Source organism: Salarias fasciatus, chromosome 14, assembly GCF_902148845.1.
Source record: "Salarias fasciatus chromosome 14, fSalaFa1.1, whole genome shotgun sequence".
Classification (NCBI taxonomy): domain Eukaryota; kingdom Metazoa; phylum Chordata; class Actinopteri; order Blenniiformes; family Blenniidae; genus Salarias; species Salarias fasciatus.
The window spans coordinates 14,506,145-14,533,714 of record NC_043758.1 but is presented as its reverse complement, the minus strand read 5'-3'; the positions used below and the strand labels follow the sequence as shown (position 1 = coordinate 14,533,714).

The following is a 27,570-nucleotide window of genomic DNA, read 5'->3' as shown; positions in this document are numbered from 1 at the left end:
CCAAAAAATATTGCAGTGCCATTATATCTATGACTGTAGTTCAGCTGTGTTTATGCACAATCCACTTTCATGCTAATATTCTCTGTGAGATGTGTTTAAGCTGTGTGGAATGAATACACTTTCAACAATATTGATGCATATGATTAAAAATGTATTGACTTCAATGCTATTATTTCCTCAAAAGTACAGAAACATAGCATTTTAATCACAACAAAGAAGCATATCAAAATTGGAAGATGAAAGTTTTAATAATTGATATCACTATGAGAAGTTTTTCCCATTATGTGCCTCTTAGTATTCTGTTCTGGCCTCAACAAAATAATGTAACATTTTGGGAAAAAAATGCAGAATAGCAGTCCATAGCTGGAGGCCAAAATAGCAAATATTTCCACAGCAACTGTGAACTTTCCAGGGGAGCTGACGTAGGCTGGAATGAATGTGATCCACACTGCGCAGAAGATCAGCATGCTGAACGTGATGAATTTAGCCTCATTGAAGTTATCTGGTAGTTTCCGAGCCAAAAAAGCAAGCACAAAGCACAATAATGCCAGAAGTCCGACATATCCCAGAACAGCCCAAAACCCTACAGCTGAACCCAGAGCACACTCTAAGAGTATCCGATCCTTAAACAGCCACATATTTACAAAAGGAAAAGGTGGATTTATTGTTAGCCAAAGTATACAAATCAAAACTTGTATCAGCGTGAAACCCAGGACGCTGAGTCTCTGCTGTGCAGGCCCAAACCATTTCATCACATTGCTGCCAGGAAGTGTGGCTCTGAAGGCCATTAAAACTACTATAGTCTTCCCCAGCACACAAGAGATACAGAGGACGAAGGTGATGCCGAACGCCGTGTGCCTCAGCATGCAGGACCACTCGGAGGGCCGGCCGATGAAGGTCAGAGAGCACAGGAAGCACAGAGTCAAAGAGAAGAGCAGCAGGAAGCTCAGCTCAGAGTTGTTGGCTCTTACTAATGGCGTTTCTTTATGACAGTAAAGGACTATGAATGTGATGGTCGTGAGAAAAACCCCAAGCAATGAAAATATTGCTAACAGTGTGCCCAGGATTTCATTATATGAGAGAAATTCGATTTCTTTGGGGATACAAGCGTTCCTTTGTTTGTTGGACCAATATTCTGATGGACATTTCATACAATGAATTGAATCTGTAATGAAAAACAGGGGAAGGATCCAGAGAGGGAATAAGTTAGAGATCAATATTAAAAAAAATAAATTTGCTTTTTTTTGTTTTTACACTGGAATACATTTTATTTACTTGTTAAATTGCTGATCTCGCCAGCTGGACAGGGTATGCAATCATGACAGCAGGCTGGCCTTCCCTTCTGGAGGACTTTATGAGTTCCCGGGAGACATTTCTCGCTGCAGACTGACAGAGGCACCTCCTGCAAACATGGAAACAGCTGTCTGTAGTTTGTATGATCTTTTTGTGGGTAAAAACACATTATAAAGATAAGCAATCAAATAGCAATAGTTTAGAAATGATTGTAGTGAAGATGCCCTTATTGCTTCTTTACCTCAGTTAACCCATTACCCCAAACAACAGGGATGTTGTTCATGATAAACTGATGACTTTCTGGAAGAGAAGCATCATAAATGCCAACTGTTTCTCCAGCAAGAGTTCCTTTGTTGGTGATTTGTAAATTAACAAGCTCGTATCTTGCTGGAGAGTCTCCATCACTGTTGAAATAAACTTGCTCTCCTTCCTTTGTGGTAAAATTTACAGACTTGAGGGACTGCAATACCTTGAGAAAAGCAAAAGAGAATATGGCTGATTCTGATAACAAAGAAAGTAGGAAGACAATAGCTGTGGAATATTTCAACAAAAAGAAATTTTATGTCCAACATTATTGTTAAATCAAATATTCTTTGTTGTCAATTTATGTCTGGAGTAAACCAAAAGGCAGCAATACCGAATATGACTGTAACATGTGAATATTTGATTATGGGCAGGCTGTCAGTCATCAGGAAGAGAAAGTTGTCGGAGCTCTCCCTCAGCTGGTTCTCACCTGCCATGGTTGTATCTGTTTTGGGTCTGCACAGCTCACATTAGAGAACAGTCCTCCTCCAGCGTCACATTTAATCAGTCTGTCCAGAGCATGAGCCACTGCATAAACGGACTTGTAGACATTATTAGTAAATCTTAACTCAGACACATCTGTGAATTGTGAATCAACATTTTGCAAACTCTCAGAACCACTGCAGGCCTGCTGTGTTGGAACGCTTTCACTGAGAGAGCAGTCAAATACATCTTCCCAGAAATCTCTAACAAACTGACTGTCGGGAAACTGTGAAGGATGGAGCTGCTTCAGATAGTTCCCCAGCCCTGAGATCTTCGCTTTGGAGACAGCGAAGCCCAGTGAGCCCTGTAAGATGCTGTGTCCTTCACTGTCAGTCAGAGAGTGATCTGTGATCCACGCGTCACTTCCAATCCACTGCAGTCCCGTGATGTTCTGTCTGTGTAGCGCAGTAGCCAGCAGCTTAATTTCTCTGTGGGACATAAAAGCCATAATCACTTTGGAAGTGGCCTGCTTTATGACCTCTGTTATTTTCAGGAGACGTTTTGGCCGATCGGATGATGAAAATGCTTCAGAATACTCGATGCACACTCCATATTCTTGGGCAGCTTGGATGAATGCCATGATGCCATTGAAGCCATATTCGTTATCCACGGCTATCGCACCGACCCAGGTCCAACCAAAGTGCTTGACCAGCTTTGCCAGGGCCCTGCTTTGGTAGTAGTCACTGGGGATAGTTCTAAAAAAGCTGGGATACTTTTTTCTATTGCTCAGACAGGCACAGGTGGCAAAGTGGCTGATCTGGAATAAAACATATGACATGCAGTGAAAGAGCAGACACACGCATGGATGCATGATCGTCATTTGAGGCCACTCGTGAGATCAACTTTTTCAAGCAGAATCCTGAAGTGTACACGCTTTTTACTTTGCTTACCACAGGAATCTTGAACCTTCCAACTACTTGTGCAAATGCAATGGTTGGTCTTGAACCCGAATGCCCCAGAATGGCTTGCACTGTGTCAGTTTTTGTGCAGTGGTCATCCTGGATTTCTCTTTTCAACCCACTTGCCAGAGCGAGAGCAGCTCTCAGTATGTCCATCGTTCCACAGTTACCATAAATCTTGTATCCAAGTTTAACATGAGGCAGAATGTCAGGACTTTGGTTGATCTCATTGATAGCAAAGATCATTACCTGTGCAAACTTGAATTCTCTGAAATTGAAGCTGAAAAAGGAAAACAGGTTGATGAAGGAAAACGAAACAGCACAACATCATATAATACAGTTACATGAAGAAAAACATGATGTAGAAAAGATTCACAGATGACTGAAAAACCTGTATGCATACAAATGAAACTGATTGCTATAATGAATAAGAAAAGACATGCTGTCTTATGAATACACACTTTTTGCATTTTCTGATTTCCGGAATTGTCTGAAATGTGTTAATTACATAATCTTGCCCTGTTCGAAACGAGAAAATCCCTCCAATGACAAAATCCCCATCCTGAGTTAGTTCAGGTGGCTGTGCTGAGCCTCGTAACTGACACACAAAATTCCCTTTGCCTATGAGCAGAACCAAGATGAGCAGCCCCGGCAGTACCATGGCTCCGCTCTGCCGGCTGAGCCAATCAGCTCCACATCTCACGGATGAGCTTTATACACATTCAGCAGCTGAAGGTGGGAGTGATTTTACCTTGATTTCAGCCTCATGAGATTGAAACAAACAAGTTGAACCTCCTTTTTAGTCAACATGATTTATTTTTTTTCCACTGCACTGTGCGCTTTAAAACTTATACACAAACTATGATATTTACACACTTCAATGTAGTCGCTGCCCCATTTATTATTTTGTTCGTTATTTGACAAATTGATTTAACATCTCCAACTTTCAGTTGGATTTTGGTGCCCCCTTCCCCATCATATTCTTTTTTGTGTTCTTCTCTGGTTTCAGTAAGATTACATAACATTTTGGTACAAAAATACAAATCAGCAGTCCAAAACTGGAAGCCAGAATAGCAAAAATCTCCACAGCAACACTGAACTTCCCAGGAGAGCTGACATAAGCCGGGATGAAGGTGATCCACACTGCACAGAATATCAGCATGCTGAAGGTGATGAATTTGGCTTCATTGAAATTATCAGGCAGTTTCCGAGCCAGGAAAGCAAAGATGAAGCACAAAATGGCCAAAAGTCCAATGTAGCCGAGAACAGCCCAGAAACCTACAGGTGAGCCCAGAGCACACTCCAAGATTATTTTGTCTTTGAGTTCCTTAAAATTCTTAAAAGGGAAAGGGGGAGAAATTGTTAACCAGAGGACACATATGATCACTTGTATCAGAGTGAAACCCAGGACGCTGAGTCTCTGCTGTGCAGGCCCAAACCATTTCATCACATTACTGCCTGGGAGTGTGGACCTGAAGGCCATCAACACCACCATAGTCTTCCCCAGCACACAGGAGATACAGAGGACGAAGGTGATGCCAAACGCCGTGTGTCTCAGCATGCAGGACCACTCGGAGGGCCGGCCGATGAAGGTCAGAGAGCACAGGAAGCACAGAGTCAAAGAGAAGAGCAGCAGGAAGCTCAGCTCAGAGTTGTTGGCCCTGACTATGGGAGTTTTTCTGTATCTGAAGAAAATGAAAGCCACAGCAGCAGTCATGCACGTTCCAAATAAAGATGCTGCAGTGAGCAGGGCACCCATAATCTCTTCATATGATAGAAACACAGCCTCCTTCTTTATGCAGGCATCTCTTCTCTCATTTGGCCAGAACTCAGGGTCACATCTCACACAGGTGAAAGAATCTGTGAAGTTGAATGGAAACTATTCAAAAAACAAGCACAGACTGCATTTTTTCATGTTTGTTAGATTTATAAAGGATATTATGACACTAATATAATATTCAAGAACTTGAAACATGGTTTCATATTTATCAGTGTGCTTAAGGTTTGATATTTTTTTTGATTCTTGGTCAGAACCATGTTTATCAGAGCTAAATATTTATGCATATTGTTTTCACAATTGGCATACTGAATGAAGATTCTTTTGAATGACGTTTAATTGAATTAACTTTAATAAACCTGTGGTGTTGCTGATTTCTCCATCAGCACACTGAACACAGTCATAGCAGCAGACAGGTTTTCCCTTCTGGAGAACTTTCCGTGTTCCTGGAGGACACTTTTCACTGCAAACTGACACTGGCACCTGCATGAGCAAACAAACAAACAAACAAATGCATATGCTTAATGTTTAACAGGATGTTATCTAATCCAAGATAAAAATTGCAATGACATCTTACCTGCTGTGAGTTCTTTGCCCAAATTATAGAGTCACTTTGCAGATCCAGCTGTTTATCAGGAGGCAGCGATGCATCATGAAGGCCGACTGTGACAAAGTCCACGGCGTCATTTTCTCTTGGTTGCCAGTTTATGATTTCATACCTTGCTGGTGGGTCTCCATCTTCATTAAAGTGGACCTCATCTCCTTCCTTTGTTTTGAAGTTAATCTTTTTTATATGCTGCAAAATCTAGGAACATACATTCTATTTTCAAGTTCACTCACTTCATCTTTGAAAATGTATATACATAAAATGACATGTTTCAAGTGATTTGGTGCTGAATTAATAGCATTTGGGAACACATCTCACCATGAATGGCTCCAGTTTCACTGAGTTGTTACATGTTTTATCACAGTTGAGTAGTTTATGAAGTGCATGAGCCACAGCATACACTCCTTTATAGACATTGTTGAAAATGGGCATCAGAGACATATCAGTGAAGCTGTTTTGAACTCCAGTCAGATCTTCATGTCCGGTACACTCTCTGTCAGCTCCTGCTGATGACTCTGACTGCTTGAACCTGCAGTTGAATAATGTCTCCCAGAACTCTATAAAAATTTCATTGCCAGATGAATTCAGCTGCTTCAGATCCATCATAAACTCTTTCAGACCGGTTACATGTGCTTTGGGGATAGAAAGGCCTATAGCCCCATCCAGGATGTGATATCTATCCAGGGCTGCAGTTTGAGAGTCAAAGATCCAGCCCTCACTGCCGACCCACTGGTATCCAGTCAGGTTGTGGTGAGACAACTCATGTATTAGCACATCCATATCCATATGGGAAAGGAAGGCAACAATCACTTTAGAGGTGGAGGATTTAATGACTTCAATTATGTTTTGTATTTTCTCAGCTGGATCTGTTCTGAAGAAGGACACAGAATATTCCAGACAGATTCCCAGCTGCTGTGCCGTTTCAGTGAAAGTAGCCATGCCATTATTGCCATAATCATCATTGGTTCTAATCGCTCCGACCCAAGTCCATCCAAAGTGTTTGACCAAATGAGCCAGGGCTCTGCTCTGGTGGTAGTCGCTGGGTATGGTTCTGAGAAAGGATGGGTATTTTGTTTTATCACTGAGACAAGCACATGTGGCAAAGTGGCTGATCTAAGACAGAAAACAAAAAGGCATCAATTCAAGCAGTTCAAGAGTCTGGAGTGTACATTTGCACCTCTACCCACCATTGGTATATTCAATGGTCCTATCACAGTAGCTATGGCCATGCAGGGAGAGGACGAGGTTTCTCCCATTATGACTTGTACTTGAGCCGGTCTTAAACATGTTTCTTTGGACAGTGCAGATTCAACATCATTGCCATTCGCTAAGGACAGTGCAACTTTCACACTTCTGGCAATGGAGCCACAACTGTCATACAATATATAGCCGAGAGAGATGCCAGGTAGTAGATCTGAGCTCTTATTAATTTCCTCAATGGCGAACAGCATAGCCTGGGCAAACTGGAAGTCTCTGAAATTCAAACTGCATAAAAACAGCCACAAACATTACATTACAATATATTTTTCCAAAAACAGAAGCAAGAAAAATAGTCATAATGTTTGGTGGTGTGTTTTTGATGTAATTTACCTGGTGCACTGCAGTGGCTGTGGTTGCTGCATGTAGGTATCTTTTTGATTTTTCCAGCTGCTGTGAAAAGAGAAAATCCCCCCCAACAAAATGTCCCCATCCTTAGATAGCTGAGGACTCTCAGGATCACCTCTGTACCCGCACACTGGCTCCTCAGATCCAGAAAAAGACACTACGAGATACAGCTGCAAAAGAGCCCAACCCTGCTGTGGCCACCGCTGTGTGTGTGCCATGCTGTCTGAAAGTGGCAAATAACTGGGTGACATCATGCGTGGTTTAAAGAAAAGCACAATCAGGCCTCGTCTTTTATACATATTCGACCTATAGAGGAAATAAATTCAAAATCATGACGCTCCACCCCTGTGGACCTTCAAGGTGGAGCAAAAACAGAGACGGACTCTTATGAGCCATTTTATAAACTTATTGAACTATATTCCATTATATGATGCAATCAATGACATATTATTAAACATAAAATTAATGAAGGCTTGCAAAGGCAATATAAAATATGTGGGCAAACTCATTGACACATGCAGCAGGTGCCCAATTGTTTGTACGAGGGGGGACCCAAAAGTTCCAGGACTGTGGTTATAAAAAAAAAAAAAAAAAAGAATGATTTCAGACTTTTGGCCATTATATGTTGCTATAGCATAGCCTTAAGCATAACTGTGAAAATTTTCACCTCCCAAAGACGCACAGGCAGCTCACACAGTGTTTATGTTAATACAGTCCCGCTCCCTTCTTTGAAAAATCCGAAAATGGCGGAACCCGATTTTGTTTTCTTCTGAGACAAACGGCAACAGAAACACTCACCATGATCCACACCGCGTACAAAGATGAGGCTCTGGGGAGAACACAGGTCTATGGGCGCTTTAAGAGTGGTCAGATGTCCATCGAAGACTCACCTCGCTCTGGCCGACCCTCCACCTCCCGCACAGAGGAAAATGTCAGTAAAATCGAAGCTGATCTGCTTTTTTGATGTCAAAGGGAAGGTCCACAGCCAGTTTGTGCCGCCGGGGCAAACCGTCAACCAGGACTTTTACCTCGAAGCGCTGCGGCGACTCCGGGAGGCGGTCAGGCTGAAGCGGCCGGCCCCGGGGGAGAGTGGGGACCGGTGGCTCCATCATGACAACACGCCAGCGCACAGGGCTCTGCGTGTAAAACAGTTCTTAGTGAAAAACGACATGGCCCTGCTGCCCCATCCGCCGTATTCCCTCAATTTAGCAACTTGCGACTTCTGTCTCTTCCCAAGAATGAAAAAGGCACTGAAGGGGCGGAGATTTGATGATGAGGAAGAGGTGCAGAAAAAAAATCGAGGAACGCTCTTAAACGATCATTACGCACGAGTTTGCCGACTGCTTTGAGCAGTGGAAATCCCGGCTGCAGCGCTGGATTCAAGCCGAAGGAGAGTACTTTCAAGGTGACAGTGTTGATTGAATGTGAAAATAAAACAATAAAAGGTTATAACCCCAGTCCGGGGACTTTTGGGTCCCCGCTCCTATTGTGCAAACACAAATTAAAATCTACTGCTTTTAGGGGTCTGACTGCTTCAGTTGTGGTGCAATTTTTAGTTGAATTATTTTTTTGGTAAAATCCAGCATTGTTGCATGAAGGATCTGTTGCATCCCTTTTTATTTCATATATGTTAACACCACAATTCTTATACCAAGCTGCATTGGATGTTGGATGTTGTGATCCATTTATTGTAGGACATTTTGAAGTGAAAAAAGCTGTGTTTTTGCTTGTTCATATCAAATATTCCTACACCTGTTGTGTGATATTCTGCCAATAGATATATTTATCTATTTTTTGGCATGTGTGGCAACCGGTTTTGATAACAATGACAGTCTGAAACAAAGACTAGAGTGAAACTAAAATCAAAATAGGCCGTTAAAAACAACACCACTCTGGAGCAGGCTGGCTCCACAGAGCAAATCTCCATGGTAACTTATGTTCCATCATATCCCGCTTTCCCCAAGCCCTCTTGGTGCAACCAGATCATGGATTCATCCAGGATAATCAAGATATCCCGGCACAATCCTTTACTGTAGTTTTGTGCAGCAGGTCCCAGGGCCGATAGCCGTCACCTTTGTTTGTGCTTTGGTGTTGGTACTGATCCACCAGCGGTACTTAACACGCCTGTGCCTCGAGGTCTTCATTAATACAAGGAGAGAACGTGAAGAACAAATTGAAAATGGAGTCGGAGCTGTGGCATATACATCCACACCCATTTGATAAAGTTAATACATTCAAAAAATACATTTATTTCATCCTCGCTCCATAAGTGTGGTGATGTGCTGCGTCTGCATCTGACTTTCACGATGTTTGTTTACCTCTGTGTTTGTATTTCCAGACAAATGCTTTATATAACATGCACAGAACAAAAATGAATGTTCCTTTCAGTGGGGATGTTCCGATACGCATTTGTATGATCAAATAATCGAGTGAAAAAACGAGTAACCCAGGTGTATTGTCCGGGATTTTAAAAAAAGGAATATGAGCATATTCAGGTTTTTGGCTGTGTTTACATGGCTGTGCGTAGCTCAGTTATTGCTAATATTCCAGTTATGAAAGGGTTATTGACAACTCCCCCGGTGCTCAGCCACACCCATCTTGGTGCAGCACTGTCAACCAAATTACCAATTTGACTTTGCATGGTGCTGCACCACTAAAACTTTCCACTGCATGGGCTGCGCAACGCTCCACCAACCTGAGTTGCACCACGAAAACATAGCTCCATATTTCCAGAGATAACAAAATGTTAAGACTGAATTCATTTCTCAGTCAGAAATAAAAGTCATTCTTTCTATTTTTTGTGTCTGGTTTTTGACATGGTGAATATGTACAATACTTAGAATACAGTAAAATCAACTGACTGTCAACAGCAAAAATTATGTTACATGTGGTCAATAATGAAAAAAATGAATGCATTTTTTGATTAGGTATGTCTTGTACACTTTGACACAAAAGAGGGACTTCCAGATGTGCATACAATCATAATAAACAACTTTATTTCACTGCCTATACAAACAAAATAAATTATTATTAGAATTGCGACTTGACAGCATTGTACCTTGGTTCCCTGAAAAATATTTTCCCCAACAATTCCAAAAGCCACATTAGATGTTGAGAGTGCTTCTGGGAAACCATATATAGACTTCCCGTGAAATATACAGTTCTGCTGCCAAGGTGCATTGACCACTTCATGAGACATCGATCTCCACAGGATTCTGTCTTAGGATCTATACTTTTCCCATTAGAAATGCTTTTTGGATGGGAGTGTCATCAGGAAACTTCATTAAGTTCCACTGTTATGCAGATGATACACAAATCTCTATCGATGAACCTAGATGAGACTGATCAGCTTGTCAAATTTGAAGCTCTTCTTTAAGATGTAAAAACCTGGATGAGCTGTTTTTCTCTGCTTCTAAACCAAGATGAAACTGTTATATTTAATCCAATACATCTGAGACATTTTTTGTAAAAAACATATAGTGACACTGGATGGTGTTACTTTGATCTCGAGTACCAAGGTGAGGAACCTGGGAGTTACTTTTGAGCAGGACTTATTGCTCAACACCTTCGTTAAACAGGTCTGCAGGACCTCCTTCTTTAAATATCTCTAAAATCATGAGCATGTTGACTCAGAGTGATGCTGAGAAATTAATCCATGTATTTGTTAACTTGAGAACAGGCTATTATAATTCACTATAATCAGGGTGTCCAAATAAGACCTTAGAAAATCTTTAATTGAAACAAAATGTGAGAAAATGGACACGAAGTAGTAGGAGAGATCCCATCACTCAAATATAAGCATGTCTTTTTTTACTTCTTGTTAAATCTAGAATAGAATTTGAAGTAAATCATTTGACCTTTAAAACTCTGAACAACCAGGCTCCATTAAATCTGACAGTTATTAGTCCCATATTACCCCAGCACAAAACTTAGCTCTCGGAGTGCCAGTTTACTGGACATTCATTTTCGGTTATGTTGCAGCAGCTTCATCCAGACTGCAGAGGTTTCTTTTGTTTTAGTCCTCAGAAAAAAAATGACAGAGTAAGGTTGAATGCCATTGTTTTCACTTCTATAATTGTGGCCAAATTTGTTGATCTGCTGTTCAGTGAACCGGCTGACTGCACAATGATTTAAAGACAGATTATTGGAATAAAATACCAAGACATGGGATTTGACTTTCAGTTTGACTTTGGTGCCCCCTTCCCCATTATATTCTTTTTTGTGTTCTTCTCTGGTTTCAGTAAGATTACATAACATTTTGGGACAAAAATACAAATCAGCAGTCCAAAACTGGAAGCCAGAATAGCAAAAATCTCCACAGCAACACTGAACTTCCCAGGAGAGCTGACATAAGCCGGGATGAAGGTGATCCACACTGCACAGAATATCAGCATGCTGAAGGTGATGAATTTGGCTTCATTGAAATTATCAGGCAGTTTCCGAGCCAGGAAAGCAAAGATGAAGCACAAAATGGCCAAAAGTCCAATGTAGCCGAGAACAGCCCAGAAACCTACAGGTGAGCCCAGAGCACACTCCAAGATTATTTTGTCCTTAAATTCCCTAAAATTCCTAAATGGGAAAGGAGGAGAAATTGTTAACCAGAGGATACATATGATCACTTGTATCAGAGTGAAACCCAGGACGCTGAGTCTCTGCTGTGCAGGCCCAAACCATTTCATCACATTACTGCCTGGGAGTGTGGACCTGAAGGCCATCAACACCACCATAGTCTTCCCCAGCACACAGGAGATACAGAGGACGAAGGTGATGCCAAACGCCGTGTGTCTCAGCATGCAGGACCACTCGGAGGGCCGGCCGATGAAGGTCAGAGAGCACAGGAAGCACAGAGTCAAAGAGAAGAGCAGCAGGAAGCTCAGCTCAGAGTTGTTGGCCCTGACTATGGGAGTTTTTCTGTATCTGAAGAAAATGAAAGCCACAGCAGCAGTCATGCACGTTCCAAATAAAGATGCTGCAGTGAGCAGGGCGCCCATAATCTCTTCATATGATAGAAACACAGCCTCCTTCTTTATGCAGGCATCTCTTCTCTCATTTGACCAGAACTCAGGGTGACATCTCACACAGGTGAATGAATCTTTAAAATATAGACAAAACAACAGGTGGATATAAATTTCAGTGCAGATTTTCCTTTTGTGTTGCTATTCTTTTCAAAGCCGGGATTAAGTTTTACAACACCTGTGGTATTGCTAATTTCTCCATCAGCACACTGAACACAGTCGTAGCAGCAGACAGGCTTTCCTTTCTGCAGAACTTTCCGTGTTCCTGGAGGACACTTTTCACTGCAAACTGACACGGGCACCTGCATGGAAAGGAGTAGTGTAAATAATACACTTTGTGTACGGTGGTGTTGGCTTTTCAAAAGTGTCATATTTAATACTCTTTATCAATACTAGATATGACACAAAGACTTTCACATATACAGTGTCTGTTCAATGTGATTAATGGTACCATTTTACCTGCGGTGAGTTTTGTACCCAAATTATAGAGTCACTTTGCAGATCCAGCTGTTTATCAGGAGGCAGCGATGCATCATGAAGGCCGACTGTGACAAAGTCCACGGCGTCATTTTCTCTTGGTTGCCAGTTTATGATTTCATACCTTGCTGGTGGGTCTCCATCTTCATTAAAGTGGACCTCATCTCCTTCCTTTGTTTTGAAGTGAATATTTTTAATGTTCTGTAGAATCTAAGAAAATATGTTATATTTCACAGGCTATAGATTTAAAATCTAACCATCCAAAAAGATTTATTCTCTCTGTGACTAAACGCTGCAATACATTTTTAGAACTCACCGTGAATGGCTCTAGTTTCACTGTGTTGTTACATGTCTTTTTACAGCTGAGTATTTTATGAAGTGCATGAGCCACAGCATACACTCCTTTATAGACATTGTTGAAAATGGGCATCAGAGACATATCAGTGAAGCTGTTTTGAACTCCAGTCAGATCTTCATGTCCGGTACACTCTCTGTCAGCTCCTGCTGATGACTCTGACTTCTTAAACCTGCAGTTGAATAATGTCTCCCAGAACTCTGTGAACAATTTGCTATTTGATGAATTGAATGGCTTTATATCCAATATAAACTCTTTCAGACCGGTTACATGTGCTTTGGGGATCGAAAGGCCAATGGCCCCATCCAGGATGTGATATCTATCCAGGGCTGCAGTTTGGGAATCTAAGATCCAGCCCTCACTGCCGACCCACTGGTATCCAGTCAGGTTGTATTGAGATAATGCATGTATCAGCACATCCATGTCCAAATGAGACATGAAGGCAACGATAACCTTGGAGGTGGAAGCTTTAATAACCTCAATAATTTTTTGGATTCTGTCTTCTGAATCTGTTCTGTAAAACGGAACAGAATATTCCAGACAGACTCCCAGCTGCTGTGCCGTTTCAGTGAAAGTAGCCATGCCATTATTGCCATAATCATCATTGGTTCTAATCGCTCCAACCCAAGTCCATCCAAAGTGTTTAACCAAATGAGCCAGGGCTCTGCTCTGGTAGTAGTCGCTGGGTATGGTTCTGAGAAAGGATGGGTATTTTGTTTTATCACTGAGACAAGCACATGTGGCAAAATGGCTGATCTAAAAAAAAAAAGAAAAACCACATCATATAGCTTAAGCATTTACAGTCATATACCTGCTGCTCTGAACAGTTTGACAAATGGTAAATGGACTACACTTGTATAGCGCTTTTTCATCTGCATTAGCAGAGCCCAAAGCGCTTTACACTGAAATATCACATTCACCCATTCACACCTGGGTGGTGGTAACCTACTATTGTAGCTACAGCTGCCCTGGGGCAGACTGACGGAAGCGAGGCTGCCAATCTGCGCCATCGGCACCTCCAACCACCACCAACCGTTCACTCTCACACTACAAATCACAGACCATTATACCTGTCACAAATACCATTCAGCATTTCTTTAAAAATACTCACCATCGGGATGTAAAATGGTCCAATGACTGTTGCTACTGCCATCCAAGGTGATGAGGAGGTCTCTCCCATGATGGTTTGCACCTGAGCGGGTCTCATGCACGGTGCCTCAAAGAATGCAGGTTCAACCTCAATACCATTTGCCACAGCCAATGAAACCTTTACACTTCTGGCAACGGAACCACAAGTATCATACATTTTGTAGCCCAGAGAGGTGCCAGGCAGTATATCTGAGCTGTTGTTAATCTCCTCAATGGCAAATAACATCGTCTGGGCAAATTGAAAAGCTCTGAAATTCAAACTGACAATGGTGACACAAAGGTTGAAAGCAACACAGTAGTTAACAATATTCATTTGACTTCTCTTTAAAGATGATTTGTTCTCAGTTTTGATGTAATTTACCTGGTGCACTGCAGTGGCAGTGGTTGATGCATGTAGGTATTTTGTCGATCTTTCCAGCTGCTGTGAAAAGAGAAAATCCCCCCCAACATAATGTCCCCATCCTGGGACAAAAGGGGACTGTCAGGATCGCCTCTGTACCTGCACACTGGCTCCTCAGATCCAGAAAAAGACACTACGAGATACAGCTGCAAAAGAGCCCAACCCTGCTGTGGCCACCGCTGTGTGTGTGCCATGCTGTCCGAAACACCAAACGACTGAGTGTCATTAAGTGGACCTGAATGTAGATTTAATACTGCATCAAATTTATAGACGTTGGAGCCGTACAGGTTAAGGAAAAAAAAAAGAGAGCAAGAGAGAGAACAGCACATCTGCTTTTCAAGGTGGAGCGCCAAAGGGATCTGCCCAATTAAGAAAGAATTTTTTCAGCCTTTCCCAAGCTTTGTAGTAGATTTGAAAAGGAACTTTTTCTCATGTGGTGAAAACTTTAAATTAGAATTTGAAATGTTTTTTCTATTCAGAAAATGTGATTTTGAGTTGTTCTTTCTTTAAAATGGGCCTGAAGTCTGTAATAGAGGTCTTGAATAGGAGCTGTCAGTGGTACCATACAAATAACCTTATACCTTACTGTGATGGAGCTGGAATTTAGTTTGTAAGAAGTTGGTTTGATTGATTTATTCTGACTGACAGCCATCATATTTCTATGCCATGAAGTTATTAGTGTTTGCTGAAGCTCTCTGTGGAAGCTCTGATCACCTGTTTTTGTTTTATCCTGGGAAGTGAGTGCTGGTTTCAGTCATATCTTTTAGGTTGTGTTCTGTTTTTTTGACCAATATTATTGGAACTTACATATTGATTTCTAAAAATTATGTTTTGAATTCACTCCATTAAACGTGTGCTTTTTTGTTTTGTTTTTTTAATAAATTAGTGTGCCAGGTCGGTTCATAACATCCTTGTAATGTCTATTGTGGGTGGTCAAATTAGAAACAGCATTTAAATTTGTCGAAAAAAGCTGTTATCAATATTTCTATTTTTACTTTTGATAGTCATTCTGTATTGCTGTATGTTTGACAGTGTGATATCAACTTCTCTGACAGAATAGGAAGAAGAAGCAACCTAACATGTGATTTAACCACCAACCTCCATTCAGCAGCCAACCTGTATTTTTAAACAAGCTCCACTTTTTGTTCAGACTTTAGGCTCAGAACATCTTCAATGTTAACAGTCCCAAGTATGGGGTCAGTTCAAGCTTTGCTATTATGTCATATATTATGTCATGAACTCATTGAAACTCATTTGTTGCTAATGCTAATAGTTAGCTCGGACTCCGAACCTCTCTGAAACATTTCATTGACAGCCAGACTGAAGAAATCCTTTATAACTTTAGAAATTATAACCATGTTACAGATACTGAGTGTCTTGTTGCCAGGGTGACCACCTGCTAATGAGCCCAATGGGGGACAAGAGGTATGACTCTGAAGGACAATGTGGGACCCCGCCCAGCGTGGCGGCCCCCCCACCCGGCGGGCAGACTCACTCACTGATACCGGTATACCAAGGTTCCAGCAGATACCACTTTACATGGTATATTAATGTTAATTCTTGTTGCCCTGCTCCCCTAACAGATGTAATGCTGCTGTAGGCTCATAATAGGCCACTCTTGCTAATGAGCCCTTAGCTTTCAGTGTGTTTTGCTTTTCCCAGGTTCTTCGACCTGTTGACTCCAAATCATTTGTGAATCGTATTACTACAGTGTCTGTTTCAGACACGTCATTTTGCTTTAGCTTTTGATATTTTTAATCATTTGTTTTAATATTTTTATGAAAAATACAGTATTTTAGCTCAATAACTCCCAGGTTATTTGATATACTGAATCCAAATCACTTGTGAATCACATTACTACACAGTCTGGTTCAGACACACCTCTTGGTTTGCTCTGGCAATGTTTCTAATAATTTTTATTAATATTTTTCTCAATAGCTAGCAGGTTATTTGACCTATTTACTCCAAATCACCTGTGAATCCCATTACTGTAGTGTCTCTTTCAAACACAGCCCTTTGTTTTATCTTTGAATATTGCAGAAATTTTATTTTACTATTTGTAAGAGAGATAAAGTATTTTAGCTCAATATTTCCAGGTTCATTTGACCTATTGACTGAAAATCAGCGTTAACACAGGCTTTCCTTCATGTACTTTGTTGCTCAGTTTTGTTTTTTTATCAGCAGTATTCATGTGTATTCTTTTAATTATGAATAAGGTGAATGTGATCCGGGGCACTTAACGTTTGTTTTGCAATCCTCTCGTTTTCGCTTTTACCGTAATGCGTAAAATTTGTGCACACCGCTAAACGTGTCGGCTTGACTGTCACAGGACCGCGGTTTTGCTTTTACCATAATGCATAAAATATGTATGCACCGCTAAACAACGTCGGCTCACTTTACTGTGTTTGTCAGAGCGCCGGCTGGCTTGACCGCAGTTGTTTACTGACGGGTGTGTGTGTGTGGTGATTGCAGTGAGCAAGCTTTTTTTTAGAGCAAGCGTTGATTATGCGGGACAGTGTCCCACATAATCAAATTGAGGAACTCAATTTGCAGGATGCGTGAAATGGACTTGAAACGCTGTACGAACACGCGCTACGCGGGACGGGTGGTCACCCTACTTCAGTGATCGTCAAATGGCGGCATCCGGCCCGCGAGAGGATTCCAACACGCGCGACACACACGCACGCATGCATTACTCCGGGCCCTCGAGCGGACGCATGTACCCCGAATTGACGGTTCTCCCCCCTGGTCTGCGGGTGGATGCCTCCGTCGCCGCCACCCGACACCCCCCTCCCCTGCCCGCGAACGCATGCCTCGGCCCAGTGAAGGCTCTAGGCATAGGCGAACTAGGCAACCGCCAAGGGCGCCACGTACGGGGGGGGGGGGGGGGCGCCGCGGCCATACAAGGGGCGCCCCGACGCTCCGTGCTCTGCGTTGGCTCTGCGCTGCTGTGATGGTCCGTGTGAGCACCGCACTGCTCGGCATCACTCGCCAAACCGCCCCCCCCCCCCCCCCCCCCCACCCCCCACCCCCCCCCCCCCACCCCCCCCCGCCCCCCCCACCCCCCCGCTCCCATGGGGTGCTCGTGTTGGGCTCGCCGAAGGCACTTAAGAAGCCCGGGCCACCGCTGCCTCGGCCGCCGCAGTTGTCCCCCCACTCTAGTGCTGTGACGTTCACAGCTGTCTGAGAGCCCTTCCTTTCTGCAAATTGTCCACGTTTCCTTCACGTGTCTCCTGACATCGAATGCCGCACACATCATAAAATGCTCAGTTAAAGGACACGTAGCAGCATTTTGACGTGCAAGGTAAGCCACAATGTGATGTGTATCAGAAAAGCATCTGTTAAATCTGTCATGAAACAAATTAAAGAACCGGATGAAAACTCATAGCTGACAGTAACCCCGTCAGTTGTCAGAAAATCACGGACTGACTCCACACTGAGGCTGATGTAGAGACACGTGATGTTCATCAAGGAGCCAGTCCCCCCCACACACACACACACACACACACACAGATGGACACGCGCGTGAGCCACAACCCCTGGCCGACGATTGAAGTGCCCCAAAAAAAAGTGGCCGACGCCAAAGCTAATAAACAATTTTTGGTAATTTTTAACAATTTTTTTTTGTTATTACTTTTTCATTTTTATTTTTTATTTTATTCAATTTTTTTTCTTTTGCTTTACTCAAATACGTAGTTATAATTGTTTTTTGTTTTTTTCCCAGATCTATCTGACAGAACTTGTGTGTTATCTGCCAGACAGAGTAATCACAGATGTAATGCATCATTTCACCAACAAACTTCTCCAAGTATGAAGTTAAACTTTGAGGTGAGACGTTTTCTTTTATGTTTTCACAAGTTACAACTTCAGTAATTTACTTAAAAAAAGAAAAGAAAAAGTGAGCCTGGAATATTTCATCTGAGTTATTCAACTTTTTCCCCCCTTTATTAATTTTTCATTGTCTGTAATACATTATCCAACGGAGGAGGTGCTGATCGCTGATCCTGTACAAAGGTATGACTTGATGTCTAAAGTGCTTAGCAGTGGGCTTAGTTTCTCATCCCTCCGTTTTTTTTAGTAACTTTTAAAAGCAACTCAAGCACATGAGCTTATATATAACTTAAAGAAAATCATAATATGAAATAGAATGTATAGACACACAGAGTGTATTGAGATCTTAAAGTGATGTTTGTGCCCCCTTCCCCATTATATTCTTTTTTGTGTTCTTCTCTGGTTTCAGTAAGATTACATAACATTTTGGGACAAAAATACAAATCAGCAGTCCAAAACTGGAAGCCAGAATAGCAAAAATCTCCACAGCAACACTGAACTTCCCAGGAGAGCTGACATAAGCCGGGATGAAGGTGATCCACACTGCACAGAATATCAGCATGCTGAAGGTGATGAATTTGGCTTCATTGAAATTATCAGGCAGTTTCCGAGCCAGGAAAGCAAAGATGAAGCACAAAATGGCCAAAAGTCCAATGTAGCCGAGAACAGCCCAGAAACCTACAGGTGAGCCCAGAGCACACTCCAAGATTATTTTGTCTTTGAGCTTCGTAAAATTCTTAAAAGGGAAAGGAGGAGAAATTGTTAACCAGAGGACACATATGATCACTTGTATCAGAGTGAAACCCAGGACGCTGAGTCTCTGCTGTGCAGGCCCAAACCATTTCATCACATTACTGCCTGGGAGTGTGGACCTGAAGGCCATCAACACCACCATAGTCTTCCCCAGCACACAGGAGATACAGAGGACGAAGGTGATGCCAAACGCCGTGTGTCTCAGCATGCAGGACCACTCGGAGGGCCGGCCGATGAAGGTCAGAGAGCACAGGAAGCACAGAGTCAAAGAGAAGAGCAGCAGGAAGCTCAGCTCAGAGTTGTTGGCCCTGACTATGGGAGTTTTTCTGTATCTGAAGAAAATGAAAGCCACAGCAGCAGTCATGCACGTTCCAAATAAAGATGCTGCAGTGAGCAGGGCGCCCATAATCTCTTCATATGATAGAAACACAGCCTCCTTCTTTATGCAGGCATCTCTTCTCTCATTTGACCAGAACTCAGGGTGACATCTCACACAGGTGAAAGAATCTGTAAAACAGCAACAAATTTGGTTTAATCTATAATATATGTCTTATATATGACACTAACAGATGAACCCTTATCATCTCTTTTTTATGAGTGTGGTTTGTCATATGATTTCTGTGAAATTGCAAAAAAAATTGCATCAACTGGACTTATGGTACCTGCCTCGAACCTGATTCAGTTGTAGGGAGACTGCCCGGACAAATGAGAATATACACAAACAGTTCGGAAAAATTGTCCATTCATGTCTGTATGTTGCGTGGATTTATCTGTGTCTTTAGAATTCATGGAAATGTAAATTTTCCTCAAGGTTTGATTCAAACGACAAGTTTATATTTAAATTGTTGTATGCAGATTTCAAGCAATTTCTGTTCCATTTTTGGCTTTAAAGTCATGGAAATCATAAATACAGTGTGTAACATAAGTTATTGGTATGCAGTGACATTTTTAAAATTGCTATCAAAATTTGAAGCCAGTCCATTGTGCTCTTTGTTGGAGTATTGAAAAAACAGATAAAATATCTAAACTCTTAACTATTTATCTTCATACGCTGTATTCTAAATACGCATCATGATTTAATTATTTAGATTAGAAATTGGAATGAACTTTCTTCGAATTATTCAATTATAATCTTGTGATTTCTACTGAAACCTCTTTTTGTTGATGTAATTATACTTGTAATCCACCTATACTGTTGCTGATTTCGCCTTCAGCACACTGTACACAGTCATAGCAGCAGACAGGCTTTCCTTTCTGGAGAACCTTCCGTGTTCCTGGAGGACACTTTTCACTGCAAACTGACACGGGCACCTGCATGGACAAAAAGCACTGTGAGACGCTCATTTCGTGTTTTCTGTGCATTTTTATTTTTACTGATCTCAGTGCAGAGTCAAAACAGTTGATAATGCAATGGCTGCTTACATGATGTGAATTCTGTGCCCAGATTAAAGAGTTGTCTTGCAGTATCAGCTGTTTTCCTGCAGGCAGCGATGCATCATAAAGTCCCACTGTGACAAAGTCCACATTGTCATTTTCTCTTCTCTTCCAATTTACTATTTCATACTTTGCTGGAGGATCTCCGTTTTCATTAAAGTAAACCTCATCCCCCTCCTTGGTTTTGAAGCGAATGTTACTGATGTGCTGCAAAATCTAAAAAAGAAAAAATAAATTCTGTTTTCTGAAAGACTTTCATGTCTTTTAAGATGTATGAGATTGAAATAGTGACCTGATGCACAGAATAGTCAAGTTTTGATCAAACTCACCATAAATGGATCTAGTTTCAGGATTTTATTGCATGTTTCTTTACAGTCGAGTATTTTATGAAGTGCATGAGCCACAGCATACACTCCTTTATAGACATTGTTGATAATTGGCATCAGAGACATATCAGTGAAGCTGTTTTCAACTCCAGTCAGATCTTCATGTCCGGTACACTCTCTGTCAACTCCTGCTGATGACTTTGACTGCTTGAATTTGCAGTTAAAAGACTTCTCCCAAAACTTTGTGAATATTTCATTGCCAGATAAATTTAGAGGCCTCACGTCCAACATGAACTCTTTGAAGCCAGTAACATGCGCTTTGGGGATGGAGAGACCTATAGCCCCATCCAGGATACGTTGCTTATCCATTGCTGCTGTTTGAGAGTCAAATATCCAGGCCTCAGTTCCAACCCACTGGCGCCCAGTCAGGTTGTGCTGCGACAACTCATGTATTAAAACATCCATGTCCATGAGGGAGAGAAAGGCCACAATCACCTTGGAGGTGGAAGCCTTGATGATATCAATGATAGTTTGTATTTTCTCAGCTGGATCCGTTCTGAAGAAGGACACAGAATATTCCAGACAGATTCCCAGCTGCTGTGCCGTTTCAGTGAAAGTAGCCATGCCATTGTTGCCATAATCATTGTTTGATCTAATCGCTCCGACCCAAGTCCATCCAAAGTGTTTGACGAGCTGAGCCAGGGCTCTGCTCTGGTAGTAGTCGCTGGGTATGGTTCTGAGAAAGGATGGGTATTTTGTTTTATCACTGAGACAAGCACATGTGGCAAAGTGGCTGATCTAAAATAACAAGAGAAAGAATAAAAAATGCATATACTGTACATAATTCTCTTCAGTAACATGGGAATAAAAACAGACCAACAGTTTCATGAAATGCCATTTCACTTTTATCGTTATTACCAACCAGTGGGATCTGAAGGGGTCCGATAACAGTTGCTATTGCCATACAAGGAGAGGAAGAAGTCTCTCCGATTATGGCCTGAACCTGAGCAGGTTTGGTGCATGGTTCTTTTGGGAGTGCAGAAGAAACATCATTACTGTTAGCCAGGGCGAGTGCAACTCCCACACTTCTGGCTATGGAGCCACAGATATCATAGATTTTGTATCCCAGAGAGATTCCCGGTAGTAAAGCTGTGCTGTTATTAATCTCCTCAATGGCAAAAAGCATTGCCTGGGCAAACTGGAAGTCTCTAAAGTTCAAACTATATTCATACAATAAAGAAGAGAAAATATTAAAATAATATCTTCCTGAAATAAAAACTACTCCACTGTCAATAAATCATTCAGTCATAATATTACAGACAAGATGTAAGTAACACTTCAAAAGCAAATATAAAAAACTGCTCTTCTCGGTTTGCAAATAATTCACTACACATTTTGCGAATCAGACTTTTTATGTGCTGGTGAAATTTACCTGGTGCATTGCAGTGGCTTGGGTTTGTTCATGTAGGTTTCTTGTCTGTCTCTCCAGCTGCTGTGGAAAGATAAGATCCCCCCCAACATAATGTCTCCACTCTTGAACAGCTGAGGGCTTTCAGGATCCCCTCTGTGTCTGCACACTGGCTCCTCAGCCTGGGAGAAGGTTGCCACCAGCAGGACCTGCAGAAGGGCCCACCCCTGCTCGGGCCACTTGTGTGTGGACGTCATGCTGTCTGCCGGAACCAAACTGTTTGCTCCAGTATTTATACGTTTTGGGAGAGCGTTGGAAATATGAATCGGACAGGGTGGGAGATAACCACATTAAGAAATACATTTATTTATTTGTCTTTTTATGTTGCATTGGAATATTATTTTCAAAATCTTTAGATATGTGAGATCGTCAAATCAAACTGATTAATTTTATTGTCAACTTAAATACGCAAATTTTATTTTACTTTTAAATACATTTTAAAAGCACAAATAGAAATAGCTTGCAACAATGAAAAATGTTTTAATGGCCAATACTGTAATATCTGCCAATAACACCTTAATTTTTGATAATAAAGTGCAATAAAGTCCATGATTTAATAGCATGCCAATAGTGTAATAACATGTATGATCCATGATTGTAATGCCAGTAATATTATAAATTCAGTCATGCCCAGTAAAAAACTCTCATCAGATTTGCTTTTAGTTCTATTTTGGCTTCAACCAGCCAGCAATGTGAAATAGAGTTCTTGTGCAGTCTGATACCAAATCAAAGCTGAAAATGTTGTCTTTAATAAAAATATATTCACATTGTCTTTGAGCTGACTATGCCCAAAACAGGAATTTAAAAAATGCTTTCAAATTAAATCTGTCACTAAGACACAGAATATATATCCTCATCAATACTTATTGTAAAAATTACTTTTGATGAGCTAAAAAAGTTTTAGGTTATGACTTAAAAAATAATTATAAGGCTTGCTTCCTTCATAGTATTCAGATTATTGATTTAGTAAGTGGAAGTAAATGTTTACGGTCATTAGTGGTTTCCAGTGGATCCTTAGATCAACTCCTGTGGTTTACCTATGAGATGCACACCACACTCTTTGTTCTTGGAAAAAGATATGACCACACCTCCATTGGAGTGTGAATGTGCGTGTGAATGGGTGAATGTGATAATGCAGTGTAAAGCGCGTTGGGCTCTGTTCATGCTGTGAAGAAAGCACTATATAAGAGTAGTGCATTTACCATTTGCGTAAGTGACTTTGACTGACAGAAAATAATTAAATCAGAAGAAAGCAGGATGATAAACATTAATATTTAATTATTTGACAGTGTGGTTAAATAGTTATGTAAAAATCTTACTCCCGTTACATGTGTCTTTTTCACAGATTGCTTTCAGTTTTCAGGGTGATGCTGCACGTGCCCCCTTCCCCATCACATTCTTTTTTGTGTTCTTCTCTGGTTTCAGTAAGATCACGTAACATTTTGGAAAGAAGATACAAATCAGCAGTCCATAGCTGGAAGCCAGAATAGCAAAAATCTCTACAGCAACACTGAACTTCCCAGGAGAGCTGACATAAGCCGGGATGAAGGTGATCCACACTGCACAGAATATCAGCATGCTGAAGGTGATGAATTTGGCTTCATTGAAATTATCAGGCAGTTTCCGAGCCAGGAAAGCAAAGATGAAGCACAAAATGGCCAAAAGTCCAATGTAGCCGAGAACAGCCCAGAAACCTACAGGTGAGCCCAGAGCACACTCCAAGATTATTTTGTCTTTGAGTTCCTTAAAATTCTTAAAAGGGAAAGGAGGAGAAATTGTTAACCAGAGGACACATATGATCACTTGTATCAGAGTGAAACCCAGGACGCTGAGTCTCTGCTGTGCAGGCCCAAACCATTTCATCACATTACTGCCTGGGAGTGTGGACCTGAAGGCCATCAACACCACCATAGTCTTCCCCAGCACACAGGAGATACAGAGGACGAAGGTGATGCCAAACGCCGTGTGTCTCAGCATGCAGGACCACTCGGAGGGCCGGCCGATGAAGGTCAGAGAGCACAGGAAGCACAGAGTCAAAGAGAAGAGCAGCAGGAAGCTCAGCTCTGAGTTGTTGGCCCTGACTATGGGAGTTTTTCTGTATCTGAAGAAAATGAAAGCCACAACAGCAGTCATGCACGTTCCAAATAAAGATGCTGCAGTGAGCAGGGCGCCCATAATCTCTTCATATGATAGAAACACAGCCTCCTTCTTTATGCAGGCATCTCTTCTCTCATTTGGCCAGAACTCAGGGTGACATCTCACACAGTTAATAGAGTCTGAAAAGTAAAGTTGACAGATATATTACATTTCATGGGATAATCTTCATGGAAATATTATTCAAAATGATTTTATATTTATGTTTTTCAGCTGCATCCCCTCACATATTGAATATATTGAATTGAATATTCATATTATTCCTAGTGCTGTCAGTTTTAATCGCATTGATCGCAATTTAATCGCATTGATCGCAATTAATCGTGATTAATTCATGGAGAACTGTCAACAATTAACTTTTTTTAAAGTTGAGATTAATTGCAATGAAGAATCTAATCCTCATAAATCAGTCCCAATGTCAGGAAAAAAACACTATTATCCTCTAGTTCTTTTCTTTGACCCAATTGGCAGACCTCAATGGATTAATCGCGATTAAAATTGACAGCACTAATTATTCCATATTCAATATTAGATGGATTACTAGATATTTTTCATAAGACTGAATGTCCTTGGTACTGCCCATGGATTATAGATTTAGAGTGGAAGCTCTTGTAAATTAGTTCGAATTAGGCCCGTTTTTACAATTGTTGTGTGACTTGGACTTGGTCTTTTCATTCACAGAAAATCAGAAAGCTGAACTCTTGTCAAAGTCGGGAATAAATTTTACAACACCTGTGTTATTGCTGATTTCGCCTTCAGCACACTGAACACAGTCGTAGCAGCAGACAGGTTTCCCTTTCTGGAGAACTTTCCGTGTTCCTGGAGGACACTTTTCACTGCAAACAGACACCGGCACCTGCATTGAAGAAAGCACAAAGATGCAATAGTGTGATGTTTTTACTTTACTTTAACATCCATTTAGATGCCTCAAAACAGAATTAATTAATATCTGTGTCAACCATGCAGTAAACATTATTACTCATAAGTATGTAGCAGATCACCTCAAGGGAGTTTTGTGCCCAAATTAAAGATTTGTTTTGCCAGTTTAGCTGTTTGCCAGCAGGTACAGTTGTGTCATAAAGACCAACTTGAACAAAGTCCACAATATTATTTTCTCTTGGTTGCCAGTTAACAATTTCATACTTTGCAGGCGGATCTCCATTCACATTAAAGTAAACTTCATCTCCTTCCTTTGTTTTGAAATTGGTCTTCCTTATTTGCTGTAAAATCTGAAGAAGAAAAAAACAAAGCATGAAGTTCAAGAACATGTGAATCCACAGTGATGAATTCTTGAAGGTTTAAGCAAAGATGCTGCTCATAGTTGATTTAAAGGAATGCATTGCAAATCTCACCGTGAATGGCTCTAGTTTCACTGTGTTGTTACATGTCTTTTTACAGCTGAGTATTTTATGAAGTGCATGAGCCACAGCATACACTCCTTTATAGACATTGTTGAAAATGGGCATCAGAGACATATCAGTGAAGCTGTTTTGAACTCCAGTCAGATCTTCATGTCCGGTACACTCTCTGTCAGCTCCTGCTGATGACTCTGACTGCTTAAGCCTGCAGTTGAATAATGTCTCCCAGAACTCTGTGAACATTTCACTGCCTGATACATTTAGAGGCTTTACATCCAACATGAACTCTTTCAGGCCGGTGACATGCGCTTTGGGGATGGAAAGTCCTATAGCCCCATCCAGAATATGTTGCTTATCAATTGCTGCAGTTTGAGAGTCAACGATCCATGATTCACTGCCAACCCACTGGTATCCAGTCAGGTTGTATTGGGATAACTCAGGAATCAACACATCCATATCTTTATGTGAAAGGAAGGCAACAATTACCTTTGAAGTTGAGGATTTTATTATACCTATTATCTTTTCAATTTTATCTTCTGAATCTGTTCTGTAAAACGGAACAGAGTATTCCAGACAGATTCCCAGCTGCTGTGCCGTTTCAGTGAAAGTAGCCATGCCATTATTGCCATAATCATCATTGGTTCTAATCGCTCCGACCCAAGTCCATCCAAAGTGTTTGACCAAATGAGCCAGGGCTCTGCTCTGGTGGTAGTCGCTGGGTATGGTTCTGAGAAAGGATGGGTATTTTGTTTTATCACTGAGACAAGCACATGTGGCAAAGTGGCTGATCTAAGAGGTTAAAAGAAGAGACGTGGTCAGATTGAAGCATATAAATTTTACAAACATTGCACAACAAGGAACTAAACTAATATAAAATATGACGGGATGTGAAATGACAATAAAACATTCAAAGAAGCCAATCTCTACGTTTTTTTTATTTTCCAGTTAATCAGTGTTTAACCATACACACCATTGGTATATTTAAAGGTCCAATGACAGTCGCTATAGCTGTGCTGGGAGATGAGGAGGTTTCCCCCACGATGGCCTGTACTTGTGCAGGTGAGACACAGGGTGCTTCAGAGGGCGTATAAGCAATTTCATTCCCATTTGCCAGTGCGAGTGCAGCTCTTGTACTTCTGGCAATAGAACCACAGCTATCATATAACTTGTAGCCCAGAGAGATCCCTGGCAACAAGTCTGTACTGTTATTTATTTCCTCGATGGCGAAAAGCATCGTCTGGGCGAACTGGAACTCTCTGAAATTTAAACTGCATTCAGAAAAATGATGAATAGTTGATTTCCAACAGTCATGCTTATAATAATTTCAACCCTGTAGTGCTAAATGAAAAACATCTGCAGCAGCATAGTCTAAGTATAATTACCTGTTGCATTGCAGTGGCCGTGGTTTGTGCGTGTAGGTATCTTGGCTAACTTTCCAGCTGGTATGAAAAGAGAAGATTCCCCCCAAAATAATGTCTCCATCCTGGAAAAGGCTGGGGTTTTCAGGATCACCTCTTTGCTTGCATATTAGCTCTTCAGTCCAAGACAAAGACGCCACTAATAGCAGCTGGGAAAGGAACCAACCCCGTACTGGTCGCCACTGCGACCAAAAAAGGTTCCTGTATGCTGTCATGTTTATGAATGTGCTCAGTCACGGGGTGGCATCTCATGAGCCTGTTTGTAGTGACATTTATACCTTTTGGAGAACCATAAAGAAAAAAAAAAAACATGATGTCTAATCTCATTGGAAAGTTGAACACTTGAACACTTATGGGTTGTTGGATGACAATTTTTTTCTTCAAAGCTTTTCCAAAAGCATTAATCATCTATTATTTTTCTATTTTTGTTTATTTGTTAATATAATTACTAAAACTGCTGAGCAG

At 41.3% G+C, this 27,570-nt stretch overlaps 5 protein-coding genes across 5 annotated transcripts; all 5 read right to left on the bottom strand.

Annotated features, from left to right (window-relative positions):
* Positions 1-245: 245 nt before the first annotated feature.
* LOC115400328 (extracellular calcium-sensing receptor-like) lies at positions 246-3,251 on the bottom strand. Its single transcript, XM_030108134.1, has 5 exons — positions 2,970-3,251; positions 2,027-2,836; positions 1,535-1,762; positions 1,276-1,402; positions 246-1,165 (listed from the first exon to the last, which is right to left on the bottom strand). Exons 1-5 carry the CDS (start codon positions 3,222-3,224, stop codon positions 246-248), a joined length of 2,340 nt encoding a protein of 779 aa, XP_029963994.1. The 5' UTR covers positions 3,225-3,251.
* Positions 3,252-3,924: 673 nt separating this feature from the next.
* On the bottom strand, positions 3,925-7,140 carry LOC115400319 (extracellular calcium-sensing receptor-like). Its single transcript, XM_030108118.1, has 6 exons — positions 6,953-7,140; positions 6,550-6,847; positions 5,681-6,475; positions 5,333-5,560; positions 5,115-5,238; positions 3,925-4,838 (listed from the first exon to the last, which is right to left on the bottom strand). Exons 1-6 carry the CDS (start codon positions 6,982-6,984, stop codon positions 3,925-3,927), a joined length of 2,391 nt encoding a protein of 796 aa, XP_029963978.1. The 5' UTR covers positions 6,985-7,140.
* A 4,005-nt stretch (positions 7,141-11,145) lies between these two features.
* LOC115400323 (extracellular calcium-sensing receptor-like) lies at positions 11,146-14,530 on the bottom strand. The gene is made up of 6 exons (XM_030108126.1): positions 14,325-14,530; positions 13,926-14,223; positions 12,776-13,570; positions 12,442-12,669; positions 12,161-12,284; positions 11,146-12,059 (listed from the first exon to the last, which is right to left on the bottom strand). Exons 1-6 carry the CDS (start codon positions 14,411-14,413, stop codon positions 11,146-11,148), a joined length of 2,448 nt encoding a protein of 815 aa, XP_029963986.1. The 5' UTR covers positions 14,414-14,530.
* Positions 14,531-18,540: 4,010 nt separating this feature from the next.
* On the bottom strand, positions 18,541-22,345 carry LOC115400318 (extracellular calcium-sensing receptor-like). The gene is made up of 6 exons (XM_030108117.1): positions 22,140-22,345; positions 21,630-21,927; positions 20,711-21,505; positions 20,370-20,597; positions 20,135-20,258; positions 18,541-19,454 (listed from the first exon to the last, which is right to left on the bottom strand). The coding sequence occupies exons 1-6, from the start codon at positions 22,226-22,228 to the stop codon at positions 18,541-18,543; spliced, it is 2,448 nt and encodes an 815-aa protein (XP_029963977.1). The 5' UTR covers positions 22,229-22,345.
* A 1,189-nt stretch (positions 22,346-23,534) lies between these two features.
* On the bottom strand, positions 23,535-27,206 carry LOC115400749 (extracellular calcium-sensing receptor-like). Its single transcript, XM_030108768.1, has 6 exons — positions 27,070-27,206; positions 26,658-26,943; positions 25,682-26,476; positions 25,331-25,558; positions 25,062-25,185; positions 23,535-24,451 (listed from the first exon to the last, which is right to left on the bottom strand). Exons 2-6 carry the CDS (start codon positions 26,919-26,921, stop codon positions 23,535-23,537), a joined length of 2,328 nt encoding a protein of 775 aa, XP_029964628.1. The 5' UTR covers positions 26,922-26,943; positions 27,070-27,206.
* Between the last annotated feature and the right edge of the window lie 364 nt (positions 27,207-27,570).